General features: G+C 37.6%; 1 protein-coding gene and 1 pseudogene across 2 annotated transcripts; both read right to left on the bottom strand.

Annotated features, from left to right (window-relative positions):
- Positions 1 to 388: 388 nt before the first annotated feature.
- LOC126706176 (putative pentatricopeptide repeat-containing protein At5g37570) lies at positions 389 to 5192 on the bottom strand (annotated as a pseudogene).
- A 984-nt stretch (positions 5193 to 6176) lies between these two features.
- On the bottom strand, positions 6177 to 19123 carry LOC126707343 (uncharacterized). Of its 2 annotated transcripts, none has more exons than XM_050406950.1 (11): positions 18119 to 19123; positions 17216 to 17492; positions 16832 to 17017; positions 16186 to 16338; positions 14377 to 14844; positions 10951 to 13554; positions 10159 to 10364; positions 9902 to 10057; positions 8216 to 8450; positions 7374 to 7681; positions 6177 to 6997 (listed from the first exon to the last, which is right to left on the bottom strand). In XM_050406950.1, exons 1-11 carry the CDS (start codon positions 18856 to 18858, stop codon positions 6691 to 6693), a joined length of 5640 nt encoding a protein of 1879 aa, XP_050262907.1. In that variant the 5' UTR covers positions 18859 to 19123; the 3' UTR covers positions 6177 to 6690. The 2 variants fall into 2 exon arrangements, with proteins under 2 accessions (XP_050262907.1, XP_050262908.1); XM_050406951.1 differs by having other exon boundaries at positions 17216 to 17454; positions 18119 to 18263.
- Between the last annotated feature and the right edge of the window lie 436 nt (positions 19124 to 19559).

The following is a 19559-nucleotide window of genomic DNA, read 5'->3' as shown; positions in this document are numbered from 1 at the left end:
ATAAGGCATCCCTCTGAATTTTAGCCTTCATGCTTGACAATAGAATAATTAAAGCTATTGAAATATTATGTATTTTATTTTTAACTTATGGAAAATGGAAACCAAGTGTGTTATATGGTAAAGTGAATCCCTCCCAATGTTTATAGATTCTATTCTTATTTGTACATAATTTTTTTTATTTCCATTGTATCTTTTTCGACCTCTTCGTGTATTTTTGCATGAAGTAGTCTTTTTACAATAAATATTTTCTTACCTATAAAAAATAAAAGGTGTGTTACATGGTAAAGGAGCAATTGTCTAGCACATGGACAGATCTAGTGAATCACAAGTAGAAGGAAATATACAAAGGCAATATAAGTTGAACAAAAGTGGGTCCAGAGTCCAGACATGAATAATATATATCATAATGCTACCATTGCAGGTATCGCTCCAAAGAGTTTTGCCAGTGAAATAGGATGCAAGCTTCTGAAACTTTTATTCTTCTTTAAGTATAAGTTACACATGCACCTAATGGGGTCTTGAACCCTCAATATCACCCTCTCTCTATTCTTAGAGGGGAAGGTGTCATTTGAACTACAGCTCATTGACAACATAAGCTGCTAAAAATGAATAAATGAGATGTTTATACTGACATGGTTTATAATTTCTAAAAGATGACGATTAGGATGAGGGTGAACTTAGGCATCACTTTATTTCCATTTTTTTGTTCTTTACCTTCTTTTCTCTCGGGCATTTACTTGGCAAGTCAGTATTTCTGCATAGACATACAACAAAACAGGCTTAATATGAATGGTAGCTGATTGAAAATTTACACTTAATTCAGCAAATATATGTAAGTACCTGTAAGTAGCTTTTAACATGATAGATGGTCAAACCTTCAACATGCATATGCTTTAATATGCCCTTTGGAGTAGCGTCTACATTTCAGATCAAACAAACCAGACCTACACGCAACAGAAAGACAATAGGACTTTCAAAGATTTCATAACAGTTGATAAGATTGCAAATTTTTTCACATACTAAAAACATAACAATACCACTAAAAAAAAACCTCAGCCCCATTAGGCATGTTGACAGCCTGCCCTAGATTTTATATTTGACTCAAAAGGAAAGTCCATATCTCATTCATTCTGTTCTTTTGAATTGTAATAAAAGTTTGGTGATAATGCTAGAAGTTGATTTGTTCGAATAATCAAGTCATATTCGAATCAACACCATGTACTACCATCCTTACCCTCTACATGGTACTTTAGTCAGCATATATACATTTAATCAGAATGTAACTAGTGACAGTCGCAACTCACAAGATTCTTACTTCAAGCCTCGGATTTTCTCCCTGGTCAGTAATAGCTATGTCAAGTTCATCAGACAAAAACTGTAGCTCCAGTTGCTTTGTAAAAACTGTCGCTTGCACAACTTACATTGTGAAGGCTATCAGATTTTAGAAGCATCTCCAGAAAAATTAAGAAAACCTTTCATATGAACCTCTGAATGCTCCTCATCATACAGATTGTCTAAATCCCTACTAGAAACCAATGGAGCTTCTGAATCATGTGCAGAAATAGACTGGTCGAAGGATGGAGGACGTGGAAGAGATGAAAGGTTTCCAAGCTGCCAATGGCTTTCAGAGCTTAAAGAAGAAAACCGGTATAAGCTCGATCAGAACACGGATGAACCTGAAAATGTGATCTTAGAATTTTGTACATAAGAACTAGGAGACAGAGAACTATTTGATCCAGATTTCAAAAAATGCTTTTGAGGCTGGACAGTAGATGCTCAGGTATGAGCAGGAGAACTAAAAGATTTTGTTCAAATGAAAGGCGATGGATGTGAAAATGAACACTCACTAGCAGATAAACTTTTGCATTCTGATTCATCAATCAAAAAAATATGTACTTAAGAGACGGTAGCATAATATGACTGACTCCTCTAGTGGCCCCACTTTATTAAGATACTATTGTGATTCATGGTCCTAAATAGCAGCTGAACCTTCATACCCCTATGAAATCGACAAATGCGATATAGCTTCACTAGCAGATAAACTTTTGCATTCTGATTCATCAGTCAAAAAAATATGTACTTAAGAGACGGTAGCATAATATGACTGACTCCTCTAGTGGCCCCACTTTATTAAGATACTATTGTGATTCATGGTCCAAATAGCAGCTGAACCTTCATCCACCTATGAAATCGACAAATGTGATATTGCTTAACTCAGTAGAAAGCTTAAAATTTATAAATTACTTTGAGATACAAGGATTACAATTTAAAGGCTTCATTGGGTTGAATATACATGAGGTATAGGTACATTACAAAGAAACAACACATGGTCAAAACAGAAACAAGAAGTCACATACAGTCTACATATCTATGAAAATTTTCTTTCTTTCTCCCCAAAGCAGAAAGAAATCTCATTTCAAAGTCAAGAATCTGCTACAGTACTTCTTTTAATAGAGTAGTTTGGTATTCCCACAATATTGGCTTATTAGACAACTAAAACTCTTAACCTGTTACTGTTTCATTTTAGTGGCAGGGAGTGGTCAATCCACAAAGTAAACCAGTGAATTGAAAGCCAAAGGAACCATGTCAAATTGAATTCATCAACAAATGAGTACAAAGAAACATGTCCAAGACCTGCAAAACAGACCATCAGTTGAGTGATCAGCCATATGCCATCCAGTAACACCAGAAGAAATCATGTTATAATAAAATCACTCCAATCACTTAACTGATTCATGTAAGAAGTGGTTACGATTAGTCTTCAAATCTTAAGTCATGAAAAGGTGGGCCAACACTTACCCTGTAGAATAATCAAGTTCCACATACTAACAATTTCGTGGATAATAAATTTATTGGTTAAAAGAGCAAGTAGGGACCACAACAAAATCACTGGACTGATCAATTGCTATAATGAGCTCAACTACAAGTTAGCAGTGCTAACAGAAAGCCACATCAAAAACCCCTTCCTGGTCACAAAATAAAATAGTAAAAATTTTACACATTCATTATAGTAGTTGATGTTTAGTTGATACTTACTCGACCAAATCTGGAATGGCACAGATCGGAGTCTAACTGAAACCAACCAGCTCATTTGTGATCATGTTATAAAGCAGCAACACATACAAAACCATTAAACAATCCATGTGCAGCTTCTCCCAGTGACCACGGGAGAGGAGGATTTCAGTTTTTTTCTGGCAGAAACCTGCCGCTGCAATTCTTTGTGGTTGGGATAACTGGACTTTGAAATCAATCAGCCCTTGCACTTCTTTTTTCTTTATTTAATTGATGGAAAGGCTCTTCCAATAGGATCAACACTTCACACCAATATGGCAGCCTCAAAATCATAGTATTGATGAATGGTGAATCAGTCATATGATGAAACTAATTCTCATGAATTAATGCAACTGTGACCAGTTATTTTCCTAACTCCTCTTTCATTCATCTCTTCCCTCACAAGAGAAACATCCGACCACCGATCTGCTGCTGCATAGATGTTGGACAAAGACACATAATTACCAGCATTATGTGGCTCAAGCTCAAGAAGGCAAGCAGCAATAACCTCCCCTAATTCAATATTGCAATGCAACTTACAAGCCCCAAGAAGTGCACCCCAAGCACCAGCATGTGGCTCCACAGGCATTGAGTTTAGAAGCTCATAAGCTTCTTTCAATCTTCCTGCCCTTCTAAGAAGATCAACCATACAAGCATGGTGATCAGGAGAAGGAAGTAAAGAGTACTCATATCTCATCCTTTCAAAATAGTGCCAACCCTCTTCAACAAATCCGGTATGACTACATGCTGACAAGATGATGGTGAAGGCCACCTCATCTGGAACCATCCCTTCATTTATCATCTTATTGAAAAGGTCAACAACTTTGTTCCCATGCCCATGATATGACAACCCTTGTAATTGTATAATGGAACTTCGTTGGGCATCTCTTCAAACAACTTCGTTGCTCGCTCCATGTTTCCACACTTGGCATTCATGTCAACAAGAGCCGCAGCTACCTCTGTTGAGTATCCATTGTGCTCCGGCTCACATAAGAATCAACCCATATACCCAATTCCAAATTACCAATTTGAGAACAAGCAGGCATCAAGCTCACCATAACAAACTCATCAGGCTTTACATCCCTTGAATCCATTTCAAGGAAAGCTTTCACCGCTTCGTTAGGCTGACCACTTTGAGCATAACCCAATATCAATGCGGACGACACAAAAATGTCCCTTTGAGGTACCTGCTCAAACAGAAACCTTGCAGACGCCATATCACCTGCCTTTGCATACCCATCAATCATGGTAGTATACGAAACCACATTCCACTCGGGCATTTCATCAAACATCCTCCTCGCACCCTTCAAGTCACCCAGTTTCACAAGGCCACAAATGATAGCATTCCAGGATGCCACATTCCTCTGCGGCATTTCATTGAACAACCTCTTTGCCTCTTCTAAATCCCCAACAGATATATACCCAACAACCATAGCCGTCCATGAAACCACATTTCTGTCAGACATATCATCGAACAGCTCACGAGCACTGAAAATATGTTTACATTTCCCATAGAAGTCAATCAAACTAGTCCTGACAAAGAGATCCCCTTCAACCCCGCACCTCAATGCTGACCCATGAAGGGCACTCCCTAGGCTAACCTCACACTGGGTGGAACACGCTTTAATGATTGACGGGTAGGTGTAGCAGTCAGGCACACCACTCTCTCTCTCTTCATGCAAATGAAGAGTGAAACAATGTGGATGAAATGAGAGCAGAGGAACGTACTGGGTCTGCGAACGCGGTTGAAGACGGAAGTGGAATAGGAAAGAGTGGAGAGGGAGAGGGAGATGAAAAGGGTGATGAGAAAGTGGTCTTGCTCGAGGCTTTTACGGATGATGTGGGCGTGAAGTTGGTGGAGGTGGAGAGAGGTCTCGCAAGCTCTGAGGAGAGTTGAGATTGAATTTGAATTTGAATTGAAGGAGGTGGTGGTGGTGGTGGCGGTGGCTTTGGGAAGGCTACTGCTATTGCTACTGACAGCGGGGAAAGAGAGAGAGTATCGACATCGATGGATAAAGGACATTAACCTCTCTGCGTTCTCAGTTTATCGGTTTCATTTGAGGAAAGAGTATGTTTTGTTTTCTCAGTTAATCGGCGGGTGGGGATTTGTTTTGTTTTGTTTTTCTGTGGGCGGGAGAATGACGTCGTTCCCCTTTTTTCTTTTTCTTTTTAATTAACGTTTTTCAGTTTTTTTTTTTTTATTAAGAAATTAAAAATATATATATATATATATGTATGTATATATATATATATATATATATTATATTTTAGAAAAAATTTTATTGGAAATTGAAAAAGTTATCAAAATTTTTTCAATTCTCAATAAAACTTTTTCCCAAAATAGTATACTATTGTGCAGTACACATTAGTAAAAAATATATATATATATATATATATACCTTCAAAATGCATGGTTTTTTTTTTTTTTTTTTAATTTTTTACAAGATAGAATTTCTATTCTAACCTAATCTAAATATATATATATGTATGAAACTCCCTCTTGGAGACTTGAACCCCGACCCTTGCCCTCACACCCCACAAGCATTCCACTGTAGCACATTGGCAATTCAAAATGTCTGGTTTTGGTTAGTATTGAAATGACAAAATGTGAAATTTATAGGGTTAATTTTATATTTTGTCCTAAATAAAATAATAAAAAATGCAAGAAACTAAAACTACAAATACACTAATTTTCACAACAATTAAGTGAGCAAATTTTTATTGATTCTCATTTGAACCCACCTCTAACCGTGGTGAAATAATTTTTAAAAAGCGTTGTCTCTAGAGTTATTGAATGTAAAAAGCACGTGGTGAAATAATTTTTGAAAAGTGTTGTTTCTAGAGTTATTGAATGCAAAAAGCAATTAGGATTATCCACCAATGTGTGTACAAATAAAAACTACCTCATTCGACCTATTGCAATGCATTGTGTTCTTTTTATGTGTTTGTAGTGTACAATTATACACACTTGTCAAAAGTCTTATATGACAATTAACACTTATTGGTATTTCCAATGGAAATATCTAGGATTTAAATTCCTCATCTTCCGTGATAATTCAACCTACGCAAAAAAAAAAAAAAAAAAAAAAAAAAAAATCAAACAGACTGCACACTTGGATGCAGCATGACAAAAAGTGAGACCCATTAATGGACACTTGAAGCACATAACATCCAGGGACAAAATTCATCTTACATTTGATTTTTGGAATTCTTGTGTGTGTGACAATCTCAGCTTAAAGTTATCTGTAACTATCTGTTTCATATACTGTACACTTTTCTGGGGTATAAACAAGAGAGAAACCCTTAATGCAATTTGATGCATTCAAGAGGGAAAAAAAGAGGGAGGGATTCTTTTTTTTGTGGGGGGGATGGGTGAGGATAACAAAACTTGTGTAGGCTGAAACATCGGTTTCCTACTTAAAAATTTGTCTCTGAGTTTTCATTTTTGGGATTTACCGACTGTACACCACATTCAAAACCTCTGGTTGTGCATATAGCATTAGAAACATCACTGGGAACAGGGCATTGAACTTTCAATTTCTTCAGGTCTCTTCCCCAACTCTTTTTACTTTCTCCATTGCAGACCACAAAGGCATCAACATTCGAGCAATATAAAAATCTTCACCAAGAGGCCTTCCGTCATTCCCGAAGGGTCCTCTGCAATTTCTTATTTCGTGGAGGCTGTGTTGGATAGAGAACTGTTGCCATTGCTAGAGCAAATGCAAAACCAACCACGCCACTAAATGGTTGGAATGGGTGAGCCCCAGTTACCCAAAGAGGAAAGTTAGACTTGTAGGTTAAAAAGCCACCCTTTTGTAAAACAAAACTTGAAGCCATTATTCCTGCACGTAACCCAATTGGAATGGAGAGACTGCCTTCGCTTCTTTGATAAGCACCTGCCAAACCCAAAGATAAAAGCCATAGCCCGGGTATAACCTGTGGAGACCTGAAATCCCATTCAAATAAAGGACTATTAAATTTTGACCACATATGGTCAGCAGAGGGAGAACCATAGCTCTCCAAAACAGAAAATCCAATCTCATGCCTGTTAGGGAAAAATAGAAGCAAAAACTCTTCAAAGGTATTTCACCGATATCCAGATATAGGAAATATGACGAAAAAAAATGAAGAAAGTTAAAGGGGACAAGGATTAAGTCAATATCTAGATAAGAATCTTAAGATTCTTCATACCAATAATTGAATTACATGTGATTGTAGCAAAAGAAACACACACACACATGCAGAGAGGCAAAGAAAAGAAAGAAAACGCAAAATGCTTAAGCAGCCAAGCAAGGATGTCATTCAGCAAGTCAAGAATGTACCTCTGGAATAAGGCAAATGCAAGCCCCGAGATTATAATTCCTTGATGATATCCAAGATCCACTTCAATTTCTTTAGGCAACCATGACCTGAAAACCAATTCTTCCACAATTGCAACACCAGTTGCTGTTACAATTCCTTGACCAGCCAGCATAAGCACCCGCCCATATACTTTGAAATGTGTTATGGCATCCAAATGAGATGGAGTAGGAGGCCAAGAGAGAGACACACAACCAATTAGTGCATTTGCAGTATGTATTGATAAGACAAGCACGACTCCACCAATCAAGCCCTTCAAAAAATTTTGTATCTGCAAGCAAGGTGCTCAATATTAACACATTCTGTACAAGATTTGCAACACCAGAGTGTACACTCAACTCAAAGACCATAAACTTTAACAGGATATTGAATGAAAGAAAGATGAAAGGCAAGTGCATTTACATCTGATTGAATCATCCAAAATAAAAAAGAATGAAGGCAGAATTCAAATGACAAAATGATTGCATTCTTATGTGTGAGTGAGAGAGAGAGAGATGGAGATAAAGAGAATTTTCTTAATCAAATGGAGCAGTGTAAAATCAGGAAACATAAGAAATTTAAGGTTGATAAATGATAATACACTCTCTCTCCAGTCAGTTGAGTATCCTAGATCTGTATGACACTAAATCCCTATCATCAAGCTAGGTCTGTCCAGAACCACTTAGACAGCTAAGAACAGTTGTTTTTTGGCACAAAACAAATATAAATGTGTACCAAATAGACATAACTCAATATAACATGTTCACTTAACAAGCCAATGAACCTACATCTACTTTTCCAGACTGTTTGGAGCTCGAATAAATACCTTTTGCGATGATGTCAAATCCAACCCGTATTGCTGAAGTGCATCCTCATACCCACGAATTCTTCTGCCCCATAACATAACTAGTATTGTTGTAGCAGTGTAGAGGCCAATAACGCAAACAAGCTCAGCTATTCTAGAGGGAGTATTTGTCATCCAGCTCTGCATTAGTGTAGGGAGCAACGGAATGACTACTGGTGACCATAAAACAAGCACCATGCCAACAAACCCAAGAATCCTGAGGAAGGAAACCAGGACAGTACAGTTGATGAATAAATAATGAGCACAGATTAGTAGATTACAAATTCAACTAAAGCAAAAAACAAGTTCACAAGAAGTGATGTGGACTAAAGAACCAAAACAGCCACTAAAAAATTCCAATGAAATCAAGAATCATGCAATTTATGGAGCATCTAATAGATATATAAAGAAGTTCAGCCTTTCGCATCTTCAAGAAATCAAGTGATATATGTAATATCAAACATATACACAGTTCAGCTTTAGAAATAGGTTGTAAAAGTTGATTCGGTTGTTAAGTAGCTATTCATAAGTGAAGGAAAAAATAAGCAACATTTGTTATAATGCCTTTGTCAAATAATATAATACTAGTCTGGTTTAGGCACTATGACTCAACAAATCTTTAATTTTAAACAATGAGGGCACTCGTTTCAATTTGTAAATTATCCATTTACACTAGTGTCACAAGAGCAGACATTCAAGTTTGCAAAACATGACAAAGTGCAGGCCATGGCTAATGTGGATGCATCTATGGGAGGGAACATGTGCTTCAGGAAGAAAAAGAAAAAGAAAAAAAAAAAAAAAAAAAAAAAAAACCATGATAGTTATAAGTACTTTAAAATTGTATCCCAATCTCAGATCTATGATCACAATACATACACCACTATCACATGAGATAAATGTCCTTCCTAAATTCCCTAAATAACGACCCATTATTCCATTCTATTTCAATACATTTAACAAAGCCCAACTAAATCATTGAATTGGGCACATGATTATGTCTCACCACCATCTCCACCTAGCCATATCTTCTTTTGAAAAGAGCAAACTTTATTACCTAAAACAGATCAACAAACTACCACAGTGGTGGAAAAGCTCAGATAAAAAGATAAAATCAGAAACAGTCAATTTTGCACGGCCATGTTGGAAAGGCACAGCTGAATCAAGCTTTTAATCATATAACAAGAGCAAGAGATAAGACAAGTTACACTACTATATGTATAATTACTACTCAGATACTGAACCTCCCATCTACATCATTTTTTGATAATCTGATAGTTACAACAATGGGGGAGGGGGATTTGAACCCTGGTTCTCCTAATGAAGGAGGGCAAGCTATCCCACTGAGCTACAAGGCTCTTGACAATGAACCTCTCCCATCTACATAATATTATAAGTAACTCTATAACTTGACTAGGAAAAACATTTCTTCTGAAGGATGAAAAAGACCACACATTACAAGGACTATCGCAAAGTAGTCAGGCTCTCTGCCAAAATTGACAGACTTCAAAGTACATGTGCGGATAAAATTATCACAGACAGATTCAAATCTTCCAAAATATTGTAAGAAATTTACTATTGACATTCAAAAGGCATTGGTTTATCTTTAAAGCAATATTCTTTGATTGAATAGAGAGATGGAGGACTGTGACATTAAGCAATTTAAATTACCTCTGGAATAAGGGACGTTCAGCTAGACGAAGAAACAAAAGAAGCCTATTAGTCAAACTCACTGCACCACGTATACCACCCCATAACAACGCCAGTTTGCCAAATAGCTTCAACAAGCCACCTTTTTGACCCAAATCTGCCAACAATGCAACCAGCCTGTTTCATGCATGTAGGAAAGAAAACAGCTAACTTAGTAAAAGTAAAACAAGAAAAGATAAATCCACAAAACAAATATAGGTGTTACTGTATGTCAAGACCTTTCTTGATCCACTCCACCATCTTCTTTCATAGGTACCACAGGACCAGCAACTGACATGGCTTTCTCAGCAAGGCTTGTGACTATGTTATTTTGGTCATTTTCAGATACTGCCTCCTCAAGCTTGTCAGGCTCCCTCTGATGATTACCTTTGACATTGGAGGACTTTGATAAAGTTCCAGAATTTTCATTGCCTTTGTAAAAATCCTGTGTTCATATATACCAAAAAGCATGAAGAATGCACAAATAAAAAGAAAAATTTTAGCTGATTATCTTCTAAAGATAGCCAGAACATTAACATTGAAAAGGTAAAAAAAAAAAAACAAATAACAAGAACAAACAGAGAGGCTTAGTAGAAGATATTTACTGCAAGTCACACTAAAGGAGGAGAACGAGGGAGAAAGTGCAGATACTATTTTCAGTGCAAAGTGGATATCCTCTTCAGCGGTTAGATTATTCAATATGTGGACATGAGGAAATCACAAAGAGAAAGGGAAGCACTAGGCAGTGTAAAATCAAACCAGCCAATGTATTTCTTGAGAATATTACAAGCACTTACCAATCATAATAAACATTAGTGATGTATTATTGTTGAGCTAAACAGACATGTTTAAATTTTATGGGACTGAAGCACAAACTGCAAGCAAGATTCACATAGCAGGCATACCACCTAGATCTAGAAAGATAGTTAGAGCATACCTAAAAGTGAAAATCCTCGGGTCACTCTAACCAATGGTGTCCAATTCATACACAAAGAACAATATGAAAAGCATCAAAAGAGACAAACTACTACCTGCTGCTTCACCAATAAAGCAGACGCCCCTAGGGCAGCTGTAACAGCACCAACCATGACAGTATTGTTGCTAGAATTTTTATCTTTTCCCCCTTCTCTGGTTACTGAAGTGTCAAAATTAGTACTATGACCAGACTTATTGAAAGGCATTCGATCAGTCTCTACCACACTGACCTTCCCATGAGTTTTTTCCCCAGATTTTTTGGCTTGAACATGCGTGGTCAGAACTTCTCTCTTTCTATTATCGTGCACTGTAGCTACATTGAAAGATTTCCTCAAGGCAGCTAAGCTAGATCCTATAGTAACACCAATTGGGAGTACTTTTCTCAAGTAACTTGTGTCTTTAACGGCAGATGAAATGGCCCTAATGATAAGCTCTCCCTGGAGAGTACCAAGTTTTTCTGAAGTACATTGAATACTGCGTTTACCTTCCACAAGCTGAATATGCTCTTTGTCATGTCCAACTGCCAACGACACAGCATTTGCCACAAGTTCCAATTCTCTAGCAAGAATTATTTCCTTCATGTCAGCTGCACTTAGCCTACGGCCAACTTCAACCTTCAAAGAATTTATAACAATATTTTTCACAAAGTGCATCAATTCCTCTAATCTATCATCACTAATTTCAACTTTCCCATTCATGTGGTCCATTGTTTCATATTCTGCAACTGGTTCTGGTTGCTTTTCCGTATCAAATATTACATATGATGGTTCAATAAAGTTGTTTGTGTCCTTTGCTTTTGCACAGGAGCGGGCCTCAACTTGACTCTCAACACCATAATGAGTTGCAATATCACTGGTAGAGATTCCAATATTTCCTGGTTGCTCCAACAGCTTCCATTGACCCTCTTCTGGAAAATAGTCAAGCAATAGAGAAGTTGTTGCATCTACATCAAGTGATTTGGTATGCTTCTTTGAAAGAAGATATTTACGTAAATATTCAGTGTATAAAGAGGTCCCATATGGATATGCAGTTATGTGCAGTGGAATACTATTTACATGTCTAATCTTATCTGGATTATCAGCAAGAAGTTTGCTACCAACTAATTGATCCTTCTTTTCATTTTTGTACTGAGCAACACGGATGTTAGTCTTACTACCCTGAGACCTATCCATACTTTTCCCATTAGAGGAATTGAGGTTTTGTGTGGTTTCCTCCTCTACCCTTCCAGTTCTTGTATCATGCTGTGAATGAATGCTATTCTCATGGTGATTATATACAAAAGGAGCATCTAAATTATCAGACCGAATGCTTTGTGTATTTTCGTTTTTTTCTTCCTCATCCAATTTGTGGTCATCGATGATGCTATGTTGGTCGGAACCAGAATCAGTTTTCTTCTCCTTAATGTCATTCCTGTCCTTGTCTCCATTTTCATCATCTGAACCCTCCTCCAATTGAGTTATCATATTTTCTAGTACACCAAAAACACTGTTCACAGCCACTTGGGTGGAATCATCCATCCCTGTTAGAGTATCAAATGCTTGGGATACACTGAAGGTGGAGGGACTAGGATCAGACATAATAGAATTAGTTTGATCCTGAACAGGCTGCATACTTTTGTTATCTCTCTTCAGATTATCGTTACCTTCATTTCCCATTGCATCAGCCTCAGAGGAGGTCCCTGGAGTTACTTCTTCTGTTATACTGGATGATGCCACCTTGCCTTGGTCAGTTGAAGAATCTCCAGTTTCCTGGTTATTATTCTCCTCTTTTTCCTCTATTCGAGCTATTCCACCATCCTGGTCATTTTTCTCATTAATTGTAGGCTTAACATCTGTTTCTGATCCAATCTCACCATTGTCAAGATATGTAGCAGATTTTTCTTTAGAGGACTCATCATATTCATCGTTATTTCCTGACTCACTGGTGTCCTCAACTGAACCAGATCTTTCAACTCCATCACCCCTTGTCGATTGAGATAGATCTGATTCTAGATCCCCAGTAGGTTTGTCTACGCCAGGTTGAGTGTCAGAGGAGGCCCCAGGAGTTACTTCTTCTGTTATACCGGATGATGCCACCTTGCCTTGGTCAGTTGAAGAATCTCCAGTTTCCTGGTTATTATTCTCCTCTTTTTCCACTATTTGAGCTATTCCACCATCCTGGTCTTTTTTCTCATTAATTGTAGGCTTAACATCTGTTACTGATCCAATCTCACCATTGTCAAGATATGTAGCAGATTTTTCTTTAGAGGACTCATCATATTCATCATTATTTCCTGACTCACTGGTGTCCTTGACTGAACTAGATATATCAACTCCATCACCCCTTGTCAATTGAGATGGATCTGATTCTAGATCCCCAGTAGGTTTGTCTACGCCAGGTTGAGTGTCATTCAAGCTATCTGTGAGTTCATCAGCCCTTTTTATCTGGTCTGAAGAAAGATGGTCAGTGTTTAAACCTTCTCCACCTGATATTCCAACTTTTTCTTGGATCTTGGCCTTCAATCCTGTTGAAACATCAAGAAGTCCATTAAAATTTAAGCTTGTGTCTTGGGTATGCAAAATTCCAGTTACAGCAGTTGTAAGCCTTTCACGAACATCTTCTGGCACAGCATCTTGCAAAGCTTTCACAAGTGTTTCTCCTTGATCCACAGCAGTCAAGACCTGGACATTATTATAAAATAAATGTCAATAAATATACACAATTATGGTAAGCAATGAAGTGACAGTAAATACATACTATCAACTATCAAGTAGCAGGTAGAAATGTCTTAGAAAACAATTAATTTTCTACATAATTTTAATTGATGCGACTCCTAAAAAGGTTTTTATTCTCCCTCCCAAGATAGATAATATGAGTCTAATCATCACAGGCCAGATGAAAGGTCAAATATCAAAAAATTCAGATATTCCTCTCTAGCTGCAAAAGGCCTTACATTCTACTTATAAGCATTAACGTGAATCAAATCCCCAGAAAACATGAAAATGGAAAGAATACTAATTAGCATTTGCAGCAAGCAATTATCTTAAAAGGAAAAATAAAAACCATTGACAACAACAATGTAAAAGACAATCAAAATGTTGTTAATCCAGATTACAAATTAGATTAATAAGTAGTTAACGCAAGTTATAAATCCACATATATGACCAACATGAAATGACATACAAAAATCATACATTTTAACTAAATTTTTCTTCACATGCACATAATACAAATAATCGAATATCAACCTCAACTTTGCCAAATTACAAAATTTCTATGTTTGCTGCAAGTGCATAGAACACACAGAAATTATTAATGGCGATATTTTTTTAATAAGTAATTTCATTCAAAAAGTGCAATAAAAAGGAGTGCAAACCTAGTACACAGGAAGTATAAAAAGGAAGAGTCAAAAGAGGCGATTAATAACAATATTAAACATTAATATGATTGTAGAAGTGACATCATGGCAAAAATATCATATAAATGGGAATTCTAAGCCTTACCTTCTGTTTTCTTTCTTCTGTTAGAGTACCAGGCATGGTTATATCAAGCATATTCATAACCGCTTGTGCTGTCTGTAGCCCTTGACCTCTTTCACCATCTACTGAGCTGACTTCCTCCTCTTTGATCAATTCTGAATCAACAGAGCTAATCTGCTGCAAAGCACCATTTTCTATTTCTTGCAGGCCTGCATCTTCAGCTTCCAAATTTTCTTGGGAATCTCGTCTGGAACTTAAGCATGAACTAGCAACAGTGTCGCTATCTTCAAGCATACCCTTTATAGGATCCACAGAGTATCCATTCAAAGCATTTGGCTGAGTAAGATCTGAGAGCTTATCAACCTCATCATTCTTATCAGATGATCTGCTTTCCACAAGAGCTAAGCCTTTTGAAGGGTTGATGGTAACGTCCACATCTTTTAGGAGAGGATGGCGGCCCTTCAGAAATCCCAGCTCCACTGCTGTCAGCCACTGCACATCCCACATCAGAATATCATTTGCAAGAATGCAGGGTTAAATTCCACCAAGTTTTTCAGCAGGGGGTTTTAGTAAAATAAATAAATAATACTAACCACATCTTCAAGAGAGCCAGAGAATCATATTAAGAGTATCAGACACTAGCAAAGATGGGCACCACATTTGCCAAGATTGATAAGTTGGAAATAGCAGAAAATTTAACCTTAAAAGCTTGTTCTTGATAAATCATATGGAGTGAATTCAATAAGGGTTGACAATTGAAAGGAAAAACTTAACTGTATTCTTTTCTCTTTATTAGTAATTACACATGCATCCAATGGATCTTGAACCCATGGCCTCACTCTTCACATTGCCCTTATAAGGAAATGACATACCATTGAGCTAGAGCTCAATAGAAACATAACTGTATGTTTCATAAAAAATACTAACCCTTACCTATGGAGGCCCCTAATCCCAAAGGCATCACCAAGATGCATTAATTACGTACATGCTTTGGCCTGAAAATAGTATAAAGGCTATATGAGAGTACCAAATAAGAATCAGGTTTGACTTTCTGGAACATTGCATATTTACATGATGGTCATAACTCTACAATATCTAGATTGAATATTGAAAAGGGGGAGTATGATTTCAGAGCATGGTTTTTACTGTTGTTACCATAAAAAAGCCAACAATTCATAGAGCAGCATGATAGTGTAGGTAATGGGGTGCCTATGTAAGACTTGGCCTCAGCATAGAATCCCATTAAGTGAGAATTTCCCTTTACAAGACTTGGTCTTAGCACAAAATTTTTTTTACATACAGATTGATAAGGTTCAGTTAATACAAAAAATAATCATAAGTGAGAATTTCAGGAAGGTCAAAGTTAAAGACATGAAAAGTATATTAAACTCAATGATCAACCCATATTAAACACTTAACCCGGACTACAACAAAATATTGCAAAGAATCCAGAATATACTATATGCTTATTATTGCCTAACCTCAACATGGTTCTTAAAAGTTATATATAGATTATAAAGCAATAAAGTAAGTTTAAGCAACCGATATCTCAAAGGGAAGTTATAAAAATTTCATTTTTTTTTTTTTTTTTTGGATAAGTAAAGAAGATTTTATTAAAGGAGAAAAAAGTACTCTGTGTTCACGATGATGAACACAAAGTACTGAAAAACAAATACAAGCAAATCAATTAGAAAGTCTAACAGAAGAATGAAAATCAAAAATCAAAGTACAATGCAAAAACCCCCCAATCCTGAGACCAATCAAACAAAATCCTGATATGCAGGACTTCAACTGGTCAGTAAAGATAAGAGGAACGCTAAAAAAGGCTATTACCTCAATCGTAAGTTGCTGGCACCAGGATATTACAGATGTGCCACTTGCAACAACAGTAGAGGGCATACAAGAACACAAGAGCAGGCTTGTAAATGGATTTTCTGCTATCAAGCCGCGTGGGATAGAGAATAGTGGCACCGTCCCATCATCATTCTGATAAATTGATGGATTTACAACTAGTTAGACCTTTTCTCATACCGACAGGGTGTTGGGGTGTGGGTTTGTACTATAAACAATATTATGAATATGAAATGAAAGAATCGATGAAGTATTTCACTTAATCAAAACTTAGGGACTTTGCAACTTTGATTTCTGACAGAGTTGAACAACAGTAGCTCATTGCTCCATTGTTTCCAACAGAAACCAGTTTACAAAATTTTCTTGGAATAAATATTTACTCCCTTTTTTTCTTTCTTGTCTATTTCTTTTAAAGTGAAACTAGGGAAATTTTAGCATGGCTCCAAAATAAGTTTTAGTAAACCATCTCTTTCAACTGATTTTTTTTAACCAAAAAAGGCTAAGAATTGTTGAAATAAACAGAGTATCTACAGGAAGATTTTTAAACAGTAAACAGATGCAGGACATGACTAATCTAATCCTGAACAAAAATTAAAGCAGGATGGCATTAAAGTTAGATAAGTTTGACCTGTATAAAGAGAACAGGAATCTTCACATTCCCAACCACGTCTCTTGTGCTAGACTCTGAATAAAAGTCTTCTAGTACCTCAAAACCATAAGATACCATAGATATTGCTTTTTCAAAATCACGAACAGACTTTGCCAATAAAGCCTTCTCCACGTCAAACCCTTTTGCTTTGCCTTGAAATAGTTCCTAGAAGTTAAGTAGACATTAAACATAAGTTATTCCCAATTAAAAAATTAAGCATAAGGTATTATACTTAAATGGCCAACACAATTCAAAGCATACCACATCAATGATTATGTTTGTTCAACATTAAAACAATGCTAGAATGGAGGGGCATAAAGCATTTGAACCAAACTAGATAGAAGATTGAAAGCAATCACCAACCTTGTTAGATCTTAGAATATCTATCAGTCCACCAGTGAGCTTCTGATCAATGGCCATGTGATAAGGAGAGGACCTTGTAGCCTCTTCTAAGTCAAATGGATTGTCTATGCATGTGGCAGCTGTAAGCGGTGTATTCTCTCCAGCTTCTGCCAAGTACTTTGTCAACATGTTTGCACCATATTCCCAACCAACAGCCATCAATGTTGTCCATGGCCTTGCCTTATTAATGAACTGTATAGCTGTGGAGATATCATCGCTGTCAGCAGCCGTAAATAACCTACAGAAAATAGAATAGTAAAGAAGATCCTACTATCAGCACATTCAAAAGAAACCTGTATTAGACAATTCTCCTGTCCATGAACCTGAGCATGAGATTGATTAAGATTTACCATTGACAACAACTATTTTGAAGTAAAAGTCTGCCAAGGTTTCCTCCCATACCCACACCACCGAAATTGCAGTATTTTAGAATCTTGTTTGAATGGCTGACACCGTCAGGGTTATTTTCCTCTACAAACTTACTAGATTTTGATGATCATTGTAACTTTAGAGTTGAATTGTGGCACCAACAGCCTTGTAACTCAACTAACAATTCCTAGTGTTTCCAACGAAAATGTCCACCATTCAAATCCCTACTCCCCCAACTATCAAATTATCAAAAACCTTTATAGGGTTTAATTGTGGGTGTAACTATAGTATACTCCGCGTCTACTTGTTTAATATCCCAATTCTCACCTCATGCAATTTCAAAACCAAATCAACCACAATTATGTTCCATTATTATTGAATCATCACTGATATAACTCCAATGTTAGCACAAGCATATAAATACATAAATACCATACCAAAGTTGAAATGAATTCAAATTTCAAACACTTAAAAACAAGCTTAATCGGTACTTACCGTGCCGTGGTGAGAGGTGAACCGGCACAACCCCTCGGATTCATGACGACCGGAAAACAACCGCGGTTGAGAGATTCAGCAACAAAGGACCTCACATTCTTGTCCAAGCTACCCTGAGGCGAACCAGGGATCAGCAACAACGTGGTGTCCAATCCATGCTCTTTCTCCAAGTCCAAATTCGCCGGCCAATCCAACGAAACCACTCCTCCATCCTCCGTACTCACACAAACTCTCTGAAACTCCAATTCCAAACTACAACTCTCAATTTCATTCCTCACTACAATTCTTCCTTTGTTCAACCTCACGAAATGCCTGTCCTCCTTCACCAGCCTCTCGTTCGCGTCCTCGCCTCCGGCGAACGACACCGAAGGGCACCGCAGGAACACGAACCGGCTAAACGGCGTCGGACTGGTGAAGAGAATCCACTCCCCGACATCGGAATCGCCTCGATGTCTCAGCCGATCCTTGGAGTGGCGGTGGAGAGCGAAACCGCCGGCGAAACCGAGCGCCGGAGCGATGAATTCCAAGGAATTGACGGAAGGGAACCGAGAAACTAGGGATTGGAAGAGGTCTTCGAACTCGAACTGGGAACAACGGAGGAGCGAACTACGTGTCGTTTGCTTGAGCCTTCGGCGTCGGAAAACGCGGAACTCGCGGACTTGGATGTGTCGTTTGGAAAAGAGAAGGAAGGGGGGATTGGGATTGGCGTGAAGTTGAGTTGAGGCAGCAGCGAGAGTCATTATTGTTGTGAGTGTGAGGGAATTTGTTTTTGCTTTTGCACTTTTGGTGGTTATGAGAGGTGCGTTTGCGATTGAGATACGAGAGGTGAGAAGGTAATAAATAATGACAAAAGAGAAACTCAAAACGAGTTTCGATTGCGATTTCGAAAGCTCCAGAAAAAGAGGTGTGCATGGCTCAGAATTTTTTGCAGAGTATTTTTTGGATCCCACCCCAGTCGGCCACAGATGGAGATTGGAGACGCTTCGATTCACGGTCAATTTTGTTTTGGAAGGAAGCGTTTTTGTTGCTTTCTTTATCCCCATACTAAACGGCATGCCGTTTATATATATATTTTTTGAATAATAGATAGAGGTAAGCGGCAATGGAATGGATTAGTGGGTCACATGAGCAATGAGCCACATTTGAGGTAGGCCCAATGATTAATGGGCCACAATCGTAGGCAAGTGAGGAGGGACTAGTCATGTTGAGTAAAAGGCCGGGTACTATGGACTTGTTGGGAGAGGGAGATGATTACGAATTTACGATACTTAAAAATACACTAAGGTGGCTGAGTTTTATGAAGGCAACTCCCAATGTTTCAACACTAGGGCAGAGCAGTCTTGCCGAGCACAATGATCGCTTGAAGTTAGAATGGTCATGAGCCACGAAACTCACATGTAATTCAAGAAAATATTATTTGGTTCTTTTGAAAGACAACCTC

The sequence above is a fragment of the Quercus robur genome, chromosome 11, assembly GCF_932294415.1.
Source record: "Quercus robur chromosome 11, dhQueRobu3.1, whole genome shotgun sequence".
NCBI classification, from domain to species: Eukaryota; Viridiplantae; Streptophyta; class Magnoliopsida; order Fagales; family Fagaceae; genus Quercus; species Quercus robur.
The sequence above is the reverse complement of the archived record's forward strand: the minus strand, read 5'-3'. Positions and strand labels throughout refer to the sequence as shown.

Bases quoted from the DNA above. Each gene is read 5' to 3' on its own strand.
- LOC126707343 (XM_050406950.1), bottom strand. From the start codon at position 18,858: ATGACTCTCGCTGCTGCCTCAACTCAACTTCACGCCAATCCCAATCCC. The intron at 17,493-18,118 runs GTAAGTACCGAT...TATTTTCTGTAG, and splicing joins TCACCTCTCACCACGGCACG to GTTATTTACGGCTGCTGACA. The intron at 10,365-10,950 runs GTAGTAGTTTGT...ATATGAACACAG, and splicing joins CTTTATTGGTGAAGCAGCAG to GATTTTTACAAAGGCAATGA.